Source organism: Centroberyx affinis, unplaced genomic scaffold, assembly GCF_046629955.1.
Source record: "Centroberyx affinis isolate AG114_WGS23_722 - 3 ecotype Tasmania unplaced genomic scaffold, CSIRO-AGI_Caff_v1 ptg002073l_1, whole genome shotgun sequence".
Classification (NCBI taxonomy): Eukaryota; Metazoa; Chordata; class Actinopteri; order Beryciformes; family Berycidae; genus Centroberyx; species Centroberyx affinis.
Genome location: NW_027280403.1, coordinates 75,001 through 98,788, shown reverse-complemented (window position 1 = coordinate 98,788; position 23,788 = coordinate 75,001). Strand labels below are relative to the sequence as shown.

Genomic DNA, 23,788 nt, shown 5'->3' with positions numbered 1-23,788 from the left:
GTGACTTTGAACATTTCTGTTCACGTGAATAAGGACAATCACATGTGAAACCGTTAAATTCACGTGATTCACATCATGTGATTTCGTGACACATATTGTCACATAAAAATTTCAGTTCACATGTGAATAAAGCCAAAACACATGAAAGTGCAGGTTTTAACATGTGAAATTGGAGATGTTTTTACAACACTGGGCTCCACACAGAGCCACAACATGCTGCATACAATATTTAGCTGATAATGTGGATCTGATCCACAGAGCTGAGAACATGCTGCTGCTGTGAGTCAGGCTGCAGCACTCCGCTTCACAAAGACTTTTATTTTTAGATGATTTTTATGACATTTCTGCTTTGTGAGACGCTTCAGCCTGGACAGACAGGAGGGACGGAGGGGGGGCGTCCAGGCCGGGGGACACAGCCAGGCTGGGTCTAAATAGAACTGGTTTCACTGAGATCTGGGGCCGATACTGACCTTTATATTAAATATCAGATATCACCTCTGATCTGATGGATGTTGCAGAAAACACACCGAAAACCTGACATGACGTTTGATTTTCTTTATTCATTTAATTGTTCTATAATGTTTGTTGTGAATTAACTCTTCATTTAAAGGCAGTAATGTATCCTCAAGTTTCCCTACAATTGAATAGGTGTGTGTGTGTGTGTGTGTGTGTGTGTGTGTGTGTTGTGTGTGTGTGTGTTTCATCAGTTCAGTCTGGTTTCAGTGGAAAGTTTTTGTGTCCCATGATGCTGAAGAAAACTCTGGAGGAAACACTGAATAACTGGGATTTTTGAGATGAAAATGGTCAAATTTTAAGATATTAGATATCGGCACAAAATGTCAGCTATCAGTAGCTTTGATACAAAAATTTTGGTATCAGCCTTTGAAAACCCACATCGGGTGAAGCCTGCTTTTGTCAGTAATAACAATAATAATAATAATAATAATAATAATAATGATAATAATCCCACTACTATAATTGGAGAGCGGTTTGTGTGTTCCACCATGGAGGAGAGAGGAGAGGAGAGGAGGAGAGAAGACAAGGAGAGAGGAGAGGAGAGGAGAGGAGAGGAGAGGAGAGGAGGAGAGGAGACAAGGAGAGAGGAGAGGAGGAGGTTATAAATTCTAGTAATAATAACAATAATGATAATGAATTACAAACTGCATCTCTCCTCTGTACCTGGGCAAACTACGTCACACTGTGGTAAAAAATCATTTTCTACACACCATGCAAGTTGTTTTTGGGACGTATCTGATTATCTGATTAAAAAGGAAGAAAATGTTGGATTATTGTGAAAATTCAACTGTTAACTGAATCTTCACACTTCACACCTCAGCTGTGACTTTCTCTTCTCCGCCTGTCGGAGCGTGAAGCGGCAACAGTCTGGAGACACTGCATCATGCTGAGGAAATGATCTTTGTGTCATTTCTGCTATAAAGAAAACTCTCACAGCCTTGAGGTTCTTCAAGTAAAAAAATCAACTGGTCAAAAAACAGAATATGACGAGACATTTTGTGCACAGTGAGAGAGATGTTACATTTAAAAGCCTGTCAGGGTGTCTTGTGTTATCATTTATGAATTCAACGGAAAATACATTTTAAAGAGAAACATTTGAACTGGAACATATTTGTCTTCGTTAATGTATCTGTATTGTTGAATTTTAATGATTATATTATGTATTTGTAATGAATTTCTAAATACAATAATTACATTAAACAATAACAAAATCTAAATGTAGAATAGCAAGTCAAGTCAGAACAAATCAAGAGTCCAGTATGAATTTAATATCTTAAAGAAAACTAAATATCTAGGACTTTTCAATGCAATATGGTTTTAATAGGATAAAAACTTGGTAAGAGCATCATGAGTTTGATTTCTAGAATCAGTTTCAACTTCAATAAATTCAATCATTCCATACAAATTCAGAAAACAGAATTTAAATTCAGTCGTCTGCTGGAACAAATCTCATCACTTTCAATCTGAGTCATTTACACAAACACAAGATCTCAAGTCAAGACTTTAGAAACCTTTTCAAGTCATCAGAGTACAAGTCAGAGTCAAGTCCCAAGTCACCAGAACCCAAGTCAAGTCCAGTCTCAAGTCTTAAAATTGTGACTGACTCGAGTCCCAAGTCATGTGACTCGAGTCCCTGCCTCTCTCTGTTTCTGCTGTCGGACTCTCTGCAACACTAGAAAACAGGTTCCATGGAGCTTCACTAGATGCTAACAACAGAAATCACCGTTAGCCTGTTAGCCTGTTAGCCTGTTAGCATTAAACTGGACTGAACTAAACTGGATGAACTGGTCTGGACTGGTTTTCTGCTCTGCTGGGCCGAAGTGAACTGAGAGGATGAGAGTGGACGTTCTGTCTCTGCCTCACACACACACACACACACACACACACACACACACACACACACACACACACACACAGACACAGACACACACACACACAGCATTCCTCCGCTGTAACCGAGCGGACAGAAAGTTTGTTTGGACGAGAAAGAATTTAAATTTAATTATTTGTTGTTTCCAGTTTAGTTTCACTGGTTTCAGGAATCTTCTAATCAAGACTAGATTCTATACGACTCGGTAAGATGGGCATTTTTCGCAGTGTGTGTGTGTGTGTGTGTGTGTGTGTAAAGGGGATTTCAGGATAGTGTGTGTGCAACTATTTTAATCTGCTACTGGAGGAGATCCAGGATGATAATGAAACTTGTCCTCTCTGCTCTATCTGGACCTCTCTCTCCACACACACACACACACACACACACACACACACACACACACATACACACACACACACACACACACACACACACACACACACACACATACACACACACATACACACACACACACACACACACATACACATACACATACACACACACACACACACACACACACACACAGTGTTCTGAGGCCTGGCAGATGAAATCCCTCCTCTCTCTCTCTCTCTCTCTCTGTTCCTACAGTTCAGAGTTTCATCTTCATCGCTGTTTCAGTTTCAACGTTGTGATCGGTTCTGATCACATGACAGAGGTAATTACATCATTATTACATCATCATTACATCATTATTACATCTGCTGATAAGGAATAAGGGTTTCAGGAAGCTGACCTCACTCTGTCAGGACACGTTTTCATGATGACTTCAGGTTTTAGAGTTACTGTGTTTCATTTTTAACCATCAATCTATCAAGTCAGGAAGGAAGGAAGGAGGGAAGGAAAGAAGGAAGGAAGGAAGGAGGGAAGGAAAGAAGGAAGGAGGGAAGGAAGGAAGGAAGGAAAGAAAGAATGATGGGGGAAGGAAGAAGCTGATAGTTCAAGGTACAAAATGACAGAAAAAGAGAGATAGAGAGAAAAAGAAAAAGAAAGAAGGAAGAAATAGTTTGATATAAAGAAAGAAAAAACGAAAAAGGTGAAGAAGACAGAATAACAGCAAACAAAAGGTGAGAGAAGGAGGGGCAGAGGGCAGAATGAGTGAGAGAGAGCGAGAGACAAAGGCAGAGAATGAGAGAGAAAATTTTTATGATTATTTATTATTTTTAATATATTTTTTAAGTTGCTCTGTGTCATTTTAACCATCAGAACATCACTGATGTATAATGACTGTAAACAGATCAGGGCTGGGCGATATGGACCAAAAATCATATCTCGGTATTTTTAGGCTGAATGGCGATACACGATATATATCTCTGTATTTTCTATGAAGTGAACTAAATGTTCAGTTGTAAGTCAAAGCCACATGTGAGATGTCACAAACACTTTCATTAAAACAAGACTGTGATCAAAATAAAATGCAAAGACAGGGTTTCCTTCCCTGTTTTAGAACAGTCTGGTAAGTTGAGAAAATGACATCACTTTACTGTAATGCAGCCTTTAAAACCAGGAAGAGACACTTATGCCATATCACCATATTATGATATCCAAAATCTAAGACGATATCTAGTCTCATATCACGATATCGATATAATATCGACATGACAGCTGCAACGATTAATCCATTAATCGATTAGTTGTCAACTATTAAATTAATCGCCAACTATTTTGATAATCGATTAATCGGTTTGAGTAATTTTTAAGAAAAATAAGTCAAAATTCTCTGATTCCAGCTTCTTAAATGTGAATATTTTCTGGTTTCTTTCCTCCTCTATGACAGTAAACTGAATATCTTTGGGTTGTGGACAAAACAAGACATTTGAGGACGTCATCTTGGGCTTTGGGAAACACTGATCCACATTTTTCACCATTTTCTGACATTTTATAGATCAAACAACTAATCGATTAATTGAGAAAATAATCGACAGATTAATCGACAGTGAAGATAATCGTTAGTTGCAGCTCTGATCGATATATTGCCCAGCCCTAAAACAGATGAGTCCATGTAGGAGCTGAGTCTCCTCTGTCTCACAGCAGTAGTGTTGTTAGTTCTAGTGTTTCTCCACATAAAGACTACATTTCCCATCAGCCCCGTTGCTCCCTGCGCCCCCCCACCCTCCCTGAAGAGGATCAACATGTTGGAAGTGATTTCTCCATCTTCCTTTCCCTCCTGGCCAGCGATGGAAAATGTCTACGGTCATTAAACTAATGTCTAAATTAATGTGCAGATGATTTATTGATGTTAAAACAACATGAGGGCGACATAAACAACCAAATAAACAAAAAGAAAATGTACTTGTTATCACAGGAAAACCTCGTATATAAAACATATGAATTAACACAGTGTGTCCTCAATGGGCTTCTGTACGTATGGGAGCTCTGTTCCTTCTGGGTATCACCACTGATTTCCCGATTCGATTCGATTTCCAATTTGATTCGATTAGATTCAATATCGATTCGGTTCGGGATATTTCAGTTACAATACCAATTTTGCTTGGATATGAAAGAGATTCTCAGAGAACTAATGCTGTAAATTGTACAAGGAACCCTCTAACCTGGTGCATTATTAAAAATATTAATGTTTGCATTTAGAATTGACCCCAAAGCAGTTACATTACTGTACTTTTTATTTAACATGACCAACACACTACAGCAGTCGACACAATATAGTTCAAGTTGTGCAACTCCACAGACTCTACAGACAGTGAGAGTGAGCAGATAAGAGCTTTCTGTAGTGCAGTGTAGCTTCAAGCTTCAAGCATCCACGGGAAAAGTCATCTATTAAAAGATCGATCTCTAAATTTTATGAATCGATATCGGATCATTCAAATGAAGATCAATTGTTTTTTCAAACGCAGCCCTATTTCTTTCCTCCTCGTCTGAATGGATGTCAGTGTGCAGGAAGACATTCAACATGTTTCCCACAGGAGTACATCTCTATGAACCAGTAAAACCACCTTATGTTTACATGAATTCACCCCTTAATTCATGCAAAATCCCCTTAGAATGAGTTAAGGGAGTTATTAATGGAGGAGACCCCATCAAAACCTCCTTAAACTCCCATTAATGTTGGACTGCTTACTTTCTAATTTAATGTCAAATCCAAGGAGACAGGAACTTTCCATTAATAAATCATTAATAATCTGTAAACCTGCACAACGGACATGAAAAATCCCTTAAGTTCTATAGAGTCTCTGTGAATCAATTAAGGCTGGGTATCGGCAAGGACCTCACCATACGATACGCATCACGATGCATTGCAATACTCTACATAATTTACTGAAACTTTAAAAATAGAGCTGAAAATACAACTTGCTGTGTACCACCTGGTAGTCTAATATGTACATCAAATTATATTGATAACTCAGCGGACAAATTGAGTCAAAACTATTTAATTCAAAGGGATTTGAGGGAAACTTAAGGACATTTTAAATCAAGTTTAAATCAATAAATCAAGTTGAAAATCGATACAGTATCATGGGATTTTTTTTGCACAGCCCTAGAATCAACCCATGAATAAATCCCTTATAGACCCATGATAGGCTACTAACCTTTCTTTATTAAAGCTGATATTTTTAATGGATAATTTTTAATGGATGTTAATGTGGTGAGAAATTAAGGACATTTCGGGGATTAAAATGGAGGGGTTTGGTCTGCAGAGGATTCTCAGCTCAGCTCTTGTGTTTCTTCACCTCCGTCAGACCAGCAGCCTGCAGGTGGAGCTCTGCCAGGTGTGAGTCCACAGCTGAACTTCTCCATCACACAGCTGCTCCCTCACATCCAACAGGTTTAACTTACTTACATGCACCAACAGCAGGAAGAATATATCTGGTGGGTATTTATTTTTCCTCTTACTCTTTCAGAAGCCATGTCTACAGGTGGAGCCTCACCTGCACCCAGCTGCTGGAGGCTGGAGGCTGGAGGCTCCTGCTGCTGCCTACACATCTAACATTAAATAATATGTTTGTTTTTTGTTTGTTTTTTTGCATATAAAACAGCTTTGCTCTGCTGTTTTCGTTGTATTCTCTCAGATTAAACGCTGTGTGTGTGTGTGTGCAGCTGCTGGCCTCAGGTTGGCATCCCTGCGTCCATAAAGCCTCGCTCTTATTTCACACGAACACACGCACACACACACACACACACACACACACACACATACAGACAACGCAAAACCGTGCGGGGCTTCTTTGTGCGTGATGCTTCGTGTTTACAGCCCGGGCGTGTGTGTGTGTGAGTGTATGTGTGAGTGTGTATGTGTGAGTGTGTGTGTGTGTGTGTGTGCCTCCCCACTCACCCAGCATGGAGAAGATGAAGTCCTTGGCCGTGTGGATCTCCAGAGCCCGCTGGTCGTCGTACTCGCGCTGGTCGTGCTTGCTGAATTCCTGGATGAGCCGGTTCAGGTCCTCCATCCGCGCCCCGGACCTGAAGTCGAGCTCCGGGAGGCCGTGCAGCGCTCTGCCGCCGCTGCCCGAGGCGCTGGGGGTGGCGGTGGGGCTGTTCCCCAGGCTGCCCACCGACCCAGCCCGACTGGAGAGAGCAGGGGCCGCCATGTTGGTTCAGCACGGTCTTCTGTCTGTCCACAACAACAAACTGCACGTCCGGCCGGCCGCCGCTTTCAAAATAACGGTCCCGAGTCAGCAGCCGGTTGGAGCCGTTTGTTTGTTTTTTAGTGGCGCAACGTATACGATTTTATTACGATACGATTCGTGTTGTTCTGTTCACTGAAATACGCATTTCTTCTACATTTCTGTAGAGATACGCTTTTATTTTAGTGGCAAAATCGCTCAATTTCCCGCATTTCAGTTTCTAGAGTCAAGCTAGCCAGATTAAAAACGAAACACAACTTTCGGTCACAACCTTCAAAATAAAACTCCTTATTGAGAAACTTGGAACTAAACTAAAGTGTGTGTAGGTGTAGACGTGTGTTATAAAAAACATATCAAACATATACATTCACACATCAATGCTTTTCAGTAATATAGCCTGTCAAATGAATAGGCGATTAACCTACGACTTTTACAATATGTCTTGTATTCTCTACGCCGCAACACATTTCTTTTTTAATGTTAGTGACACATTTTAATTTGAAAGCACAATCGCTTAATTTCCGGTATTACGTCGATTATCTTTTATTATGAAAGTTGTACGGGGAAATTGTTTTTTTTAATTCAGGCTAGCTTCACACTGGTCGTCAAAGCACAGAATACAAAAACCGGAATTTCGCTCAACACTTTAAAAATAAAAGCCTTTTGGAGCAATGCAACTGTCCTTTAATTTGTTTAATTTAATGTAACTATTTTTTATTCTTCTAAATGTTCTTTATTTGTATTTTATTCATTTTTTTATTCTTCTAAATACATGATACAGTGTTATGATGACACATAATATGTAGCAACAGCAGTAGTTGTAGTGCTGGTGCTGTAGTATTTTAAATCTGATTCTTATTGTGGCACAGAAAATGTTCAATAACATACTAGCTGCTGCATGGGTGGTAGTAGTAGCCTAGTAGTAGTAGTAATAGTCGTATTAGTAGCAGTAGTAGGCTAGTAGTAATAGTAGCAGTGGTAGTAGCAGTATCAGATAGTGTAATGTATTGTTTGGTTTTACAAATTATAGGAAAATTATTTTTTTCTGTGTAATCTCATCATATTACTGGCCAAGTTTTATAACCATAAATGTAAGGTGTTAAATACTAAACCCTTTTTTTGTACCTTTAAAAAGGAAGCAGAGTCCTACATTAGAACATTATCTACCTCATGCAATAGAAAAGTTGTGAAAACCTTAGATTTGTGCTCCAAATTTAAATTCTTAATATAATTTTTACTGCACCATTTTCATTTTGTATTTGTGTCAAGCTTTGTTTGTCACCCCTGACGTTGTACATTTGTATGTCTGTTATTCTTTGTTTGGCTACTGTTCTGTTACTCCATTTATGCTTTTGGATAATTTTGTATATCTGATGCAGATGATGATGATAATACATAATAATAATATTTTTTCTTAAAAAGTATCAGATCGTGTATATCAGTCTTGGTCCTGCAGTACCGCCTCTGGCCTGCAGGGGTCGCGGGTCCCTCGCGGCTCCAGCTGAGCTGTCTGTTGACCTGGAAGTGAAGCAGCTGACAGGTCGTCGGGGTCACCGGGCTACAAGATGGCGTGGAGGGGCTGTGTGTTGAGACTGGCCCGAGGAGAGACTTTAACCTGCTGCGGGAGAGGAAACAGGTACCGGAGAAACTCCCGCTGCTGCGGCCCGACCGGGCTGCACGACCGTTACCGGGCGGCGAAGGTTAGATTAGCCGCTGTTGGCTAGTTAGCTGCTGCTAGCTGAGCTGAGCTGAGCTGTTTGGCTCTGACTGACTGAAGCTCCTGGTGTTACAGTGAAGACTAGATTAGAGCTAATTAGATAGATGTAATAGGGAATTAGGTCATTTTAGTCCCTCACCCGGCCCGGTTCGGTCCAGTTCTGGTTCCTGTGCAGGCTACAGTGATAAAAACATCATCATAGTTACTAAGTTAACATCAGGGTATCCAAGTCCGGACAGCATATGACCAAAACAAATCACAATCATATACCAATATATTTCACACAACTGGACTGACATGTTTTGTATTGAGATGTATTGAATTTAGATTATCTCCCTGTCACTAGTATTAGTGTATTCACTTGTCACACTTTCATCATGCCTCCACTCCTTCATACTGCTTACAAATTGATATATTTACATTTTATTACACTGTATTCATTCACATTTATATCCATGCAAATACAGCAAATATGTTTAACTCACTGATATATTTGCTTATACTTACAACATGATTTTCATATTTAATAATCCATAATCAAGTAAGCCATCAATACTGTTAGTATCATAATGTGATGTGTGATAATATTAAATGGCTGAAGGCTGGAGCTGGCAGTCGGGCAGAGGTTATGAGCTTCAGAGTATGTCATCTCATCTTCAGAGTATGTCATCTCCTATCTAGAAACTTGCTTGTGTTGTTTGCAAATCTCATGTGTAAGTCGCTTTGGATAAAAGCGTCTGCCAAATGTGAAATTGTAATTGTAATTGTCATCATGTGATTTATATTGTGAATTTAAAGAGGACTTTAAGTTTGAAAAGTATCTTTGTGAGAACAGGAGGTATGGGCAGGCTATCTGTCATTTTCGAGCTTCTAATAGCAGAATTCCCAAAATAACAGGAAGATACAAAGGTCTGGAAAGGAATAAAAGGCTTTGTAATTTATGTAATGATAACTGTCTGGAGGATGAATTTCACGTTTTGTTTGAATGTAGAAACACAAGCTTTGTTGAGAATAGAAAGAAGTAGCTGCCAAAATACTTTGTAAACCATCCGTCTGTTGAAACTGATATTATTATTACAGACAGATAAACAGGAGAGTCTGTAGACTGGGTTCATTTCTGAGTAATGTTCTGCCTCTTTACATGACTTCATTTGTGCTAAAGATCTATTCTGGCTGTTTACCATTGTACTGCTGTTTTGTTTTAGTAAATAAAATCTGAATCTGAATCTGAAATCATCTGTAAGTAAATTCCCAAATGTTAATTAGAGCTGCAACGAGTAATCGATGAATCGATTATTTGTCAACTATTAAATTAATCGCCAACTATTTTGATAATCGATTAATCGGTTTGAGTAATTTTTTAAGAAAAATAAGTCAAAATTCTCTGATTCCAGCTTCTTAAATGTGAATATTTTCTGGTTTCTTTCCTCCTCTATGACAGTAAACTGAATATCTTTGGGTTGTGGACAAAACAAGACATTTGAGGACGTCATCTTGGGCTTTGGGAAACACTGATCCACGTTTTTCACCATTTTCTGACATTTTATAGACCAAACAACTAATCGATTAATCGAGAAAATAATCGACAGATTCATCGACAATGAAAATAATTGTTAGTTGCAGCCCTATTAATAATCCATATTTTCTCCCAGACTTCCCACTCTTACAGTCGACTGAACATGTTGAAATGATCAGCAGCAGGTTTATATCTCGCCCTGCAGTTGTTTATAGTCTTGCTTGTTTAGTCACTTTTTTTTTTTTTTATTCTAGTCCTGTCTTTATATTCCTTTATTTGTTTCATATTTCCGTTTTTCCTGCTGTATCCTGTTACTAAAGTCCTGATTTCCCCTGGGCAGGGCTGGACAATATGGTTGAAATCAATATCACGATAATCGTAAGGATTTTGTTATCGATATATATGACGATATGGCTCACATAAGGGAAATCATGTTAAATAATCAAATTAATGTTCATCATATTGAACCGAATGGTAATATTTGGTGTGATGTCAAACTAAACTGAAATTTTCACATAATATTCCGACCATACTTCATTTTGTCTGAGTTTCTAAATAAAATGATCTTGTTCTCATCAGTCCAGACAGCAGAATTCACCACATCATCACAATATAATCCCACTGAAAGACGATAAACGATAATATTGAGTTATTGTCCGGCCCTGCCCTGGGATCAAACTTTCATCTACTCTAAACTAGTTTCATCTGATCTGACCTCGGTGTTCTTCTTCTTCTTCTTCTCTGTCTGATATGCAGGTTGAGCCCCGGCCTCCAGCAGCGCTGCGGCTTCAGGAAAGCGGCGAAGAAGGCGGAGCCGAAGCGGGCGGAGGAGGAGCTGAGCCCCCCCCGGGCCGAGCCGCCCCCCCCCTCCCGGGACGCCGCGGCTCCGCCCGCCTCGCCGCGCAACTTCGGCCGGCTGCTGAAGCCCCTGGTCTTCACCGTGGGGGTAGGCGCCGCCGCGTTACGTCATAATGAGGAAACAGGATGTGATGTCATGTGTTAGGGCGGGGCGTTTCAGAGTGTGAGGAGGGCGCTAACAGCTAACTAGCTAACACTCTGCGGGGGGGGGCCTGGGCCAGCTGTTCGTCACATTCTTTATCTAGTGAGGAAGCATTTACTGTTTCAGTGAGCTAGGGCTGGGCAATATATCAATATTATATCGATATCGTGATATGAGACTAGATATCGTCTTAGATTTTGGATATGGTAATATCGTGATATGGCATAAGTATCTTTTCCTGGTTTTAAAGGCTGCATTACAGTAAAGTGATGTCATTTTCTGAACTTACCAGACTGTTCTAGCTGTTCTATTATTTGCCTTTACCCACTTAGTCATTATATCCACATTACTGATGATTATTTATCAAAAATCTCATTGTGTGAATATTTTGTGAAAGCACCAATAGTCATCCCTACAATACTGTCACAATATCGATATCGAGGTATTTGGTCAAAAATATTGTGATATTTGATTTTGTCCATATCGCCCAGCCCTACTTACAACTGAACATTTAGCCCACTTCATAAAAAATACAGAGATATATATCATTTATCACCATTCAACCTAAAAATACCGAGATATGATTTTTGGTCCATACAGTGAGCCCACTTTCCCTCCACCGGCCTCGTCTTCTACTGCAGTTAGTGGTTTCCTACGTTTCCCAGAATGCCTTTCAACAACCCCCCAGAGACGGGGCGGGAACATGTTGCTTTCAGCTGTGTTATATGTAGTTGGAGAGAGAGAGAGAGACAGTGATAGTAAGAGCAAGAGAGCGAGAGTTTTTTCAGTAGAGGAAGAGAGAGAGAGAAGCTGAATCCGGATCCGGACTTCATCTCTCCTGCAGACTCTCAGACTTTGCGGTGCGTTCCCTGGAAGTCTGCGAGTGCCGAGGCTCCAAATCCACAATCCGTCCAGTCCACCAGGGGCCTCGAGCGGACTTCCTGCAGACTTCCAGAGAGTCCGCTCGGGGTGCAGACTTCAGCAGACTTCACTGATTTAATTACCCACAATTCATTGCAATACGGACGTGATGCCGAACAAAAAAACAAAAAGAACTTATTATGAATGTGTAAAACAATGACTTTATCAAAACGTTACTTGACTCATGTAGGCCAGAAATAATATTCAACCACATCATGACACAGAAATATGTAGTATTTATGTAGTATATATGAAGTACAGGCTATAGAGGAAATCAAAATGCATTTTATTACTGTAGTCTGTAAGTGATGGGAGCCTGTAAAAGCTGTGCAGTGTGATGCCAAATATCCAGGCTATGAAAAATGAATGAAAAACCACAAAAGAAGGTCTTCCAATGTAAGAAATACCCAATTTATTTAGCCATAGTCCTTATTTACAAACATTTCTGTATTTGAATGTGTGTAGCCTATATGTTGTATAGAAATTATTATTATTATTATTAGTATTCATATCATTTTGTTCACTCACAAAACAAGCCCAGAAGGATTACATACACAAGTTGCTACAGTGACTGTAGGTGTCGCTGGACTGTTGCTTCGAACGTTTCCACGGCAACGAGTGAAACAGACTTGAGGTCAGTCAGTCAGCGGCTCATACAGCCTCGCGGTCTGACGCTGAACTCCAGTCCACGAGGGCTCAGACCACAAGACCGGAGGGTGGACATCTGGATTGAGCAAGTCTCTCCGCTTCCTCAAACCCCAGCCTGTCTCTCTGCTGCAGTGCGTGCTGGTCTCTCTCTCCTGCTCCTGTGGGTGGAGAAACTGGTCTCTCTCCTCTTCTAAGATGGGTCTCTCCCTGTGTGATTGTTGAACGTCTCTTGGTGCAAAATGGCGGCTCTAGAAAGAAGCCCTCGCTCTTTGACTCAGGTTTTACATCCTGAAACATTTTCTCATATCAAACTCCACTGTAAGAAGAAGAAAAGAAAAATACACCAAACTACTGAATTGGTGGAAAGTACATCAGCAGTAGATGTTTTTAACAGAGTCACTTTCCTTTAATCCTTCACTCATTCATACCGGGAGCTTCCCAGCTGCACCGGTCCTCTCCTGTCGGTCAGCTGACCCGGTTCAGGCAGAGTTAAGCGTGTGTGCGGACGGTGGGTTTGTGTTGCCGGGTATTATGGGATGGATGCTGACTCCATGTCAGTTTACAGGCTGCTCGTTCGGCTCGGCGGCCATCTGGCAGTACGAGTCTCTGAAGTCGCGGGTGCAGAGCTACTTCGACGAGGTGAGAGCCGATTGGCTGGAGAAGCTGCGACCTCAGAAACAAGGAGACTTCCGCAAAGAGGTGAGGAGCGAGTCCGGTCGAGTCCCGCTCACACACACACACACACACACACACACACACACACACACACACACACAGCTTCACACACAAGTCTTCTGTCCCGTTCCAGATCATTCCATGTAATCTCATCTGATAAAGGCAAAAAAATAATCTTTAGTCAACATTGAAGTTAGAGTAAGCTCATATCAGACTTTGCTCAAGTCCCAAGTCAGTCTCAACTCTTGAGGTCCAAGTCTAAATGTAGATTACCAAGTCAAATCCAAGTCAGGTCCAAGTCATTAATGTCAAGTCTCAAGTCTAAATGTAGATCACCAAGTCAAGTCAGAACAAATCAAGAGTCCAGTATCAATTTAATATCTTAAAGAAAACTAAATATCTAGGACTTTTCAATGCAATATGGTTTTAATAGGATAAAAACTTGGTAAGAGCATCATGAGTTTGATTTCTATAATCAGTTTCAACTTCAATAAATTCAATCATTCCATACAAATTCAGAAAACAGAATTTAAATTCAGTCGTCTGCTGGAACAAATCTCATCACTTTCAATCTGAGTCATTTACACAAACACAAGATCTCAAGTCAAGACTTTAGAAACCTTTTCAAGTCATCAGAGTACAAGTCAGAGTCAAGTCCCAAGTCACCAGAACCCAAGTCAAGTCAAGTCCAGTCTCAAGTCTTCTCTTCATGAATCAAGTCAAGTCTCAAGCAATTAAAACTGTGACTCAAATGACTTTTATTTTAATTTTATTTTATGTTGAGGAAGAAGCAGCTGAACTTAGTGAACAAATTAATTACATTTATTGTATTGTAATGAATCATGAAATGAAAGTTATGAAGTAAATTGTAGAATAAAATGTAACAATAAAGTGACGTCTGATGTCACACTGATGCTTGATGAAGGATCCTGATTGGCTGTTTGTGCTTCAGATCAACCAATGGTGGAACAGCTTGAGCGAGGGCCAGCGGACGGTCTCAGGTCAGTCTGGGTTTCCTGTTCACATCCCATAATACCATGATCCATCCCATAATGCCATGCTCCATCCCATAATACCATGCTCCATCCCATAATGCCATGCTCCATCCCATAATGCCATGCTCCATCCCATAATGCCATGCTCCATCCCATAATGCCATGCTCCACGTCCCCTCAGTCCACCATGTGGTCTGAAAGCTTCTCATGATGAAGGAGTCTGTCCTGCTTCACTTTATTAAAACTATTTATTCTTATTTTCTGGAATTGCCAGGTTATTGTGCCTTATTGGCAGGAGATTCATAAACATATTAATAATGTCTTTGGAGTCGACATTCCTTTTAGATGAGATACTGAATACATGGGCTACATCTCATCTGAAGGGAGGGATGTCAGTGATAAAAAACTGGTACAAATACTAGGGACGCCCCGATAATGTTTTTTGCTCAAGGTCTTTTTATTGGTATTTAAAGTACAAAATGCAATAAATCACAGATACAGCTGGATAAACACAATATATATCTCCCCCCCCCCCCCCCATGTCTCTGCTCCAACAGAGCCCCACCCCTATTGTACCATTTAGTAATAAAACAGAATATATTTCACAAACAATTACATGTACATATAAATAAAGTCAATGTGACAAGAATTTTAGGTGAGATACAAAAAAATAAATAAATAAATAAAATTAAAAGATACAATAAACGATAAAAAATTAAATAAATAATAATAAATAATGAGTGGTAAGAAAAACATACAAAACATATATATAAATTAAAAAGTTACAAACAATAAACAAGTAAGCTATATATAATATGGGGTCAGTATTACAGAACTACAATATCAGTGGCGTCCGTTTTTCCGATAACGTTTTTTGCCGCCGATCGTCTATGATCCATATCTGCCGATACCGATCGGCCAAACCGATAGTTTTTTTGTTTTGTTATAGCAGCTGGTATAGCAGCATTACAGGTCTAACAGCTTCCATTTTACATACATTTCATCCATCAAATTGAGTCCTGGTTAAAAAGTATCCACATTTTCTTTTTTTCTACCTCAATATTTACTTGATCATTATGTAAACAAAGCCATGTGGTTCCAGGTACCAACATGATTTAGTGAGAAACCGAAGCACAAGACTCAGCCTGCTGCCACTTCCCTGTGTTGTTGAGTCAGTTAAATAAATGCAGACTCCCTCTGAAGATATATATCTGTTTCAGTCTTTGTTTTTGTATAAGTGAATGTTCTTAAGAGAGAGAGAAATGAGACTTTTCAGTTTCCTCTCCTCTGTCAGGGTCTGGACCGTGATCCAGGTCAGACTGCAGAGCGTTATGGAAACAAACACACATGACATGAGATGAACTGATGTGTTAAATAAGCAGAGAGTTAAATGAGGGGAAGCAGCAGGCGGGACGGACTGAGACTTTACTGTTTGTCCGTGAAGATTTGTGTTTTTAATGAACATCCACACCGCCACATGTTTAGAGGAGAGTTATCATGTGACACCGACAGCTGAGAAACGGCTCAGGTGTTTTGCGTCATCGATCGATTTTTGCAATCGGCGACTATAAAGCATTATCAGAATTCTCCGATCTCATATTTATACTGAATATCGGCCGATTCCGATTGCTGGCCGATCGATCGCGGCGTCCCTAGCAGAAAGGCTCTCATGAGGAAGTGGCTAAAATCAGAACCGCCCACCATGGATGAATGGATAGAAATAATATATGAAATATGTATTATGGAAAGGTTGTCATTTTCCCTCCAAAGTCCAAAAAGGAACATTTTTCCGGATTTGGACCAAGTGGACTGAGCACATTAAACCTATAAGGTCAGACTTTAGCTGACTTGATAGAATAAATGAGTGAGAATATAATGTGATTCATATTATTTTATTACATCTAGCAGCTCGCTCTTTATTCATTTTCTCTTTTTTTTCCCCTTCAACCCTTCGTAGTATCTCAGGTGAAAGCTTCCCATGTTCACCTGTAAATAATCAAAGCTCATGTTATAAAAGAAAACCTGTGGAAGAGCTCGGCTGTAAAACGGTTATCAAACTTACTGCAACATTTTTTGTTTTAAATGTGCATAATGCTATAATGTGAATCTACTTTCAGGAATACTGATGCTATGTAAAAAGATAAATGAGAAATGAACACTTTTCCAAAATAAAAATAGGGCTGAACAATTAATCAAAATTTTATGGGAATCACAACATGGCCTGCTGCAATTTTCAAATCGCAGGAGGCTCAATATTTGTTAAAGGTGAAATGTGTCAAAATAGCATTTTAAAGTAAATATTGTGGTGCTGCAGAGATGTCCTGGCCTACACATCATATTCTACAGACTGAAGAAAACATCTTTGTTTGGTACAGATCCCCGCAAAAATCACACCACAATCATTTTAATACGTTTTTCAATGAAAATGAGAATAATGATGTAAAAATGATCATTCCCTCTAATATCGCAAATCATATCGCAATTGCAATATCAGTCAAAATAATCGCAATTTGATATTTTTTTCAAAATCGTTCAGCCCTAAATAAAAGTAAAAAAAAAAAACTAAAAAAAACAACTACAGTTAGGCCCAGAAATATTTGGACAGTGACACAAGTTTTGTTATTTTAGCTGTTTACGAAAACATATTCAGGATACAGTTATATAATCAATATGGGCTTAACGTGCAGACTCTCAGCTGTAATTTGAGAGTATTCACATCCAAATTGGAGGAAGGGTTTAGGAATTACAGCTCTTTAATATGTAGCCGCCTCTTTTTCAAGGGACCAAAAGTAATTGGACAATTGACTCAGAAGGCTGCATGGGCTCTTTCCAGGATCCTTTCCATGGTGAAGAAAAACCCCTTCACAACATCCACCCAAGTGAAGAACACTCTCCAGGAAGTAGGTGTATCAGTATCTAAGTCTACCATAAAGAGAAGACTTAATGAGAGTAAATACAGAGGGTTCACCACAAGGTGCAAACCATTAATCAGCCTCAAAAATAGAAAGGCCAGATTAGACATTGCCAAAAAACATCTGAAGAAGCCAGCCCAGTTCTGGAACAGCATTCTTTGGACAGATGAGACTAAGATCAACCTGTACCAGAATGATGGGAAGAAGAAAGTATGGAGAAGAATTGGAACAGCTCATGATCCAAAGCACACCACATCTTCTGTAAAACATGGTGGAGGCAGTGTGATGGCATGGGCATGCATGGCTTCCAATGGCACTGGGTCACTAGTGTTTATTGATGATATGACAGAAGACAGAAGCAGCCGGATGAATTCTGAAGTGTATAGGGATATACTTTCTGCTCAGATTCAGCCAAACGCAGCAAAGTTGATTGGACGGCGCTTCACAGCACAGATGGACAATGACCCAAAACATACTGCGAAAGCAACCCAGGAGTTTTTTAAGGCAAAGAAGTGGAACATTCTGCAATGGCCGAGTCAATCACCAGATCTCAACCCGATCGAGCATGCATTTCACTTGCTCAAGACAAAACTTAAGGCAGAAAGACCCACAAACAAGCAACAACTGAAGACAGCTGCAGTAAAGGCCTGGCAAAGCATCACAAAGGAGGAAACCCAGCGTTTGGTGATGTCCATGGGTTCCAGACTTCAGACAGTCATTGCCTGCAAAGGATTCTCAACAAAGTATTAAAAATGAACATTTTACTTATGGTAATGTTAATTTGTCCAATTACTTTTGGTCCCTTGAAAAAGAGGCGGCTACATATTAAAGAGCTGTAATTCCTAAACCCTTCCTCCAATTTGGATGTGAATACTCTCAAATTACAGCTGAGAGTCTGCACTTTCAGCCCATATTGATTATATAACTGTATCCTGAATATGTTTTCGTAAACAGCTAAAATAACAAAACTTGTGTCACTGTCCAAATATTTCTGGGCCTAACTGTATTTATTCTGTAGCTTCAGGTCTAGTCTGTTCACACAAATGATAAAATCACTTCAGACAGGAAGAAGAAAAGAAAGAAACTGCAGGAGAGACGGAGAAGAGGAGGATGAATAAAAAGTTTATTCTTCTTGTCGTTTCTCTCTGCTGTCCTGCTGCTCTGTGCTGTCTCACCTGTGTTATGGTCACGACTCGTCTCTTTTCCCAGGGATCATTGCTGCTCTGTGCTGTCTCACCTGTGTTAACGGTCACGACTCGTCTCTTTTCCCAGGGATCATTGCTGCTCTGTGCTGTCTCACCTGTGTTATGGTCACGACTCGTCTCTTTTCCCAGGGATCATTGCTGCTCTGTGCTGTCTCACCTGTGTTAACGGTCACGACTCGTCTCTTTTCCCAGGGATCATTGCTGCTCTGTGCTGTCTCACCTGTGTTATGGTCACGACTCGTCTCTTTTCCCAGGGATCATTGCTGCTCTGTGCTGTCTCACCTGTGTTAACGGTCACGACTCGTCTCTTTTCCCAGGGATCATTGCTGCGAACGTGGTGGTGTTCTGCTGCTGGAGGGTGCCGTCTCTGCAGCGCTCCATGATCAAATACTTCACCTCCAACCCCGCCTCCAGTGAGTCCCAGCCCTGCTCATGTCATGTGTTTGTGTGAGGCGAGGCGAGGCACATTTATTTATATCGCACATTTCATACCCAAAGGCAACCCAAGCTGCTTTACAGAGCACACAGGCAAAAGCACAAGAAACAAATGATAAAAACATTAAAAGCGAGCAAGCAAAAGGACATAGAATAAAAACAATAAAAGCAAACAGGCAAATGCACACAGATTAAAAAAAAAAGTTAGTATAAAAGAAAATTAATTAAAAGCAATGGTAAACAGGTAGGTCTTTAGCTTACATTTGAAAGTAGTCAGCATTGGCTCAAGTCTCAGCTCCACTGGCAATTTGTTCCACATGTGAGCAGCATGGAAGCTAAAGGCTTCACCAGGTTTTGTTTTTACTCTGGGAACAGTCAGTAATCCAGAACCAACCGACCTAAGAGGTCTGCAAGGTTCGTATTGGGTCAGGAGATCTGATAGGTATCTTGGACCTAAACCGTTCAGTGATTTATGGACAAGTAATAGAATTTTGAAATGGATTCTGTGGGAAACAGGTAGCCAATGTAGTGCTCTGAGGACTGGAGTTATATGCTGGTCAGCTTGTTGTTTGTAACTCTTGTTGTTGTTGTTGTTGTTGTTGTCGTCCGGCCCCTCAGAGCCGCTCTGCTCCCCCATGCTGCTCTCCACCTTCAGCCACTTCTCCTTCTTCCACATGGCGGCCAACATGTACGTCCTGTGGAGCTTCTCCAGCAGCGCCGTGTCCATGCTGGGCAGAGAGCAGTTCCTGGCTGTCTACCTGTCTGCAGGTGGCACACACACACACACACACACACACACACACACACACACACACACACACACACACACACACACACACACACACACACACACACACACACACTAGGGCTGAACAATTAATCAAAATTTTATGGAAATCACAACATGGCCTGCTGCAATTTTCAAATCGCAGGAGGCTCAATATTTGTTAAAGGCGAAATGTGTCAAAATATCATTTTAAAGTAAATATTGTGGTGCTGCAGAGATGTCCTGGCCTACACATCATGTTCTACAGACTGAAGAAAACATCTTTGTTTGGTACAGATCCCCGCAAAAATCACACCATAATCATTTTAATACGTTTTTCAATGAAAATGAGAATAATGATGTAAAAATGATCATTCCCTCTAATATCGCAAATCATATCGCAATTGCAATATCAGTCAAAATAATCAAAATAATTAGATATTTAGTCAAAATGGTTCAGCCCTAACACACACACACACACACAGCAGGGTATCTGCAGGTCTTGAAAAGTCTTAAACAGTATTGAATTCCTCAAAAAAGGCTTTAGAAGGTGTTGAAAAGTCTTGAATTTAATTTACAGAAGTCTTAAATGTTTTCTCTTGCTGTAGGTCACTAACCAGTAATGTTAGTTATAAAATGATTTTGTATCTGAGCGGGCTGTCAGGAGACCTTAAACTCACAGTATGTCATTTCTGCCTCTAGGCTCTCAATCAAAACAATAACAACACAGGAAGTTAGGGGGTAAAGGGGATATGACATCATGACAGGAAGTTAGGGGGTAAAGGGGATATGACATCATGACAGGAAGTTAGGGGGTAAAGGGGATATGATGCCATGACAGGAAGTTAGGGCGTAAAGGGGATATGACATCATGACAGGAAGTTAGGGGGTAAAGGGGATATGACATCATGACAGGAAGTTAGGGGGTAAAGGGGATATGACGCCATGACAGGAGACCAAATAAAACGCACTGTGACCTTGAAGAAAATTACAGATTTCTCTGGGTTTGAACATTGTTGGAAACATTTGGGATAATGTAAGTACACAACTCAAAAAAATATATAACATAGGTCTAGTCGTTTTTACATATTTTAATGCGGAGATGTTACATATTATACCTTTGACACACGCTAGCTACAGTAGCAAGGAAGCTCATCGGCTCATAATGGGCAAGTGTCAATTTCAGCAAAAACTTCAATGAATTAATAATTTTTAATTGGTTAATCCATCCATCCATTTCATGCTCCTTATCAGGGTTCAGGTCGAACTAATTTAATTGATTTTATCATTAGGAGCCAATGTTATACACAGCTGGGAAGTACTGAAAAAAATGATATAATAATATTAAATCATTCTAGGCCGTATCGTCCTTACTGGTTTTCCATCATACTTTCATACTTTGCCCGGTGTGATTGTGAAACAGGTTTTAAATTGCATTCTGTGTGAAAAAAAGTCTTAAATTGAACTCGGTGAACCCTGCAGAAACCCTGTGTAGTGACGGGATGATGTACAGCTCAATACAAAAATGTGTCAGTCCGTCTGTTGTGTCAGGAACATGAATGGTGATATCAGCTCCATGTTATTCTGCTGTCAGGAACATGAATGGTGATATCAGCTCCATGTTCTTCTGCTGTCAGGAACATGAATGGTGATATCAGCTCCATGTTATTCTGCTGTCAGGAACATGAATGGTGATATCAGCTCCATGTTATTCTGCTGTCAGGAACATGAATGGTGATATCAGCTCCATGTTATTCTGCTGTCAGGAACATGAATGGTGATATCAGCTCCATGTTATTCTGCTGTCAGGAACATGAATGGTGATATCAGCTCCATGTTATTCTGCTGTCAGGAACATGAATGGTGATATCAGCTCCATGTTCTTCTGCTGTCAGGAACATGAATGGTGATATCAGCTCCATGTTATTCTGCTGTCAGGAACATGAATGGTGATATCAGCTCCATGTTATTCTGCTGTGTCAGGAACATGAATGGTGATATCAGCTCCATGTTATTCTGCTGTAGTAATCACTAATGAGACTCTTGACCATCACAGTTGCTACTGAATGTAAAAATGTAAACATTAGAATCAGTGATATATTGTTAGAATACCTTGAATACTAAAATGATAATCGGTTTATACAGTACTGTGCAAAAAAAGTCTTTGGCACCCTGGAGTTTTTATGTACATTTTGTTTTAGATGTTTATTTATTTTGTGCATCAGTGTGTCAGACTACAGTAGATTTTTTTGATATTTAAAAACTTTTCATTTCATTATTTTTGAAAGCATCTTCACTTTATGGATTTGTGGTGTGTTGTGTCTGGCGGTCAGGTGTGATCTCCTCCCTGGTCTCTTATGTCTGTAAGACGGCCACCGGACGCTTCGGCCCGTCGCTCGGAGCGGTGAGCGGCTTCTGGAACTTTCTGCTTTCTACTGTTTTCTCAGGGTTCCTACGCAGGTCTGGGAAAGTATGGAAAATTAATTTGATCATTTCCAGGTCTTGAATGGTTTGGGAATTTGAAAAACATGTCTGGAAAAGTATGGAAAATGTTGCGGTTCAGGTCCGATACACACATCATTCTAGCTTTCATGTTGTTGTAGAGCCACTTTGAGTCCACAGTTTTTGTTGATGTGAAGAATAATGTTCAGATAGAGGGACGCTCTTATTACCCAGCCGCTGTCAGCATGCATTATATCAAATACCCACCAAAATCAAATCCGGTCAAGAACATAGGGTCTGGGAAAAATATGGGATTTTAAAATGGAAACCGTGTAGGAACCCTGCCAATCATCTCACATATTCTGATATTTGTCTCTGTGAAGAACAATCTTCATCTATACAGTGATATGACCTAGTTAGCAGGGGCAAGATGTCTGTCTGCATGAATCATATGGAACACCAGACAGAACCTTCAAAACAAATCAAGGTCTGGAAAAAGTATGGAACTTTTTAATTGGAAATGTGTAGGAACCCTGGCTTTTATTTACTTGAATTGAACGTTGTTGTTGTTGTTGTTGTTGTTGTTGTCTTGTAGCTGCTCAGCAAGTTTCATGACTACAAAGTTCAAATAATAATTATAATAATAATAACTAGAAGGACACTCAGAGAGCACAGACCTCCGCCAAGGTTCATTCTGTTATTGCTTGTTGGTGAGTCTGATCCGGATCCACTCCAGTTTCATGAATATTGGGCCAGAAGTTTTTCCATAATCCTGCTAACAAACAAACAAACAAACAAACAAATGGCACTGAAAACTTGACCTGCAATGATTAATCGTTTAATCGATTAGTTGTCAACTCTTAAATTAATCGCCAACTATTTTGATAATCGATAAATCGGTTTGAGTAATTTTTTAAGAAACATAAGTCAAAATTCTCTGATTCCAGCTTCTTAAATGTGAATATTTTCTGGTTTCTTTCCTCCTCTATGACAGTAAACTGAATATCTTTGGGTTGTGGACAAAACAAGACATTTGAGGACGTCATCTTGGGCTTTGGGAAACACTGATCCACATTTTTCACCATTTTCTGACATTTTATAGATCAAACAACTAATCGATTAATCGAGAAAATAATCCACAGATTAATCGACAGTGAAAATAATGGTTAGTTGCAGCTCTACTGAAAACATAACCTCCTTGGCGGAGGAGGTAATAACTTTTTATATAGCACCTTTAAAAACAGAGTTTACCAAGTTCTTTGACAGTCAAAATAACAGCAGAATACTAAACATTTGAATTTAAAAGCAATGAAACAATAAACAGGGATTACAGTCAGAGTGGAGGACAGAGGGGGAAAACAGCAACATTCAAGTAAACAGTGGGATAACCCAAAATAAACAGTCAGGTTAAAATAAAAGTAAGATAATTAAGATAAAAAGATGAAAGACGACATCACATGAAAGCAAGTGTGTAAAACTGGATTTTAAGAAGTGAGTTAGAGGAAGTCTCCGTCACTAATGTCATGAAACTAACAAGAGAACATGAAGACAGATTTACAAATATTGGTAAACATATTTTCTTCATGT

General features: G+C 39.9%; 1 protein-coding gene across 1 annotated transcript in view; it reads left to right on the top strand.

The window, feature by feature from the left end:
• Positions 1-8,523: 8,523 nt before the first annotated feature.
• parlb (presenilin associated, rhomboid-like b) overlaps positions 8,524-23,788 on the top strand; it is a 22,626-nt gene continuing 7,361 nt past the window's right edge. Inside the window, exons 1-7 of the mRNA XM_071531400.1 lie at positions 8,524-8,605; positions 10,959-11,148; positions 13,330-13,470; positions 14,399-14,447; positions 18,876-18,971; positions 19,612-19,761; positions 22,093-22,163. Of these exons, the coding sequence (XP_071387501.1) occupies positions 8,535-8,605; positions 10,959-11,148; positions 13,330-13,470; positions 14,399-14,447; positions 18,876-18,971; positions 19,612-19,761; positions 22,093-22,163 (768 nt within the window). The 5' untranslated portion in view covers positions 8,524-8,534. The remainder of the gene's footprint in view (positions 8,606-10,958; positions 11,149-13,329; positions 13,471-14,398; positions 14,448-18,875; positions 18,972-19,611; positions 19,762-22,092; positions 22,164-23,788) is intronic.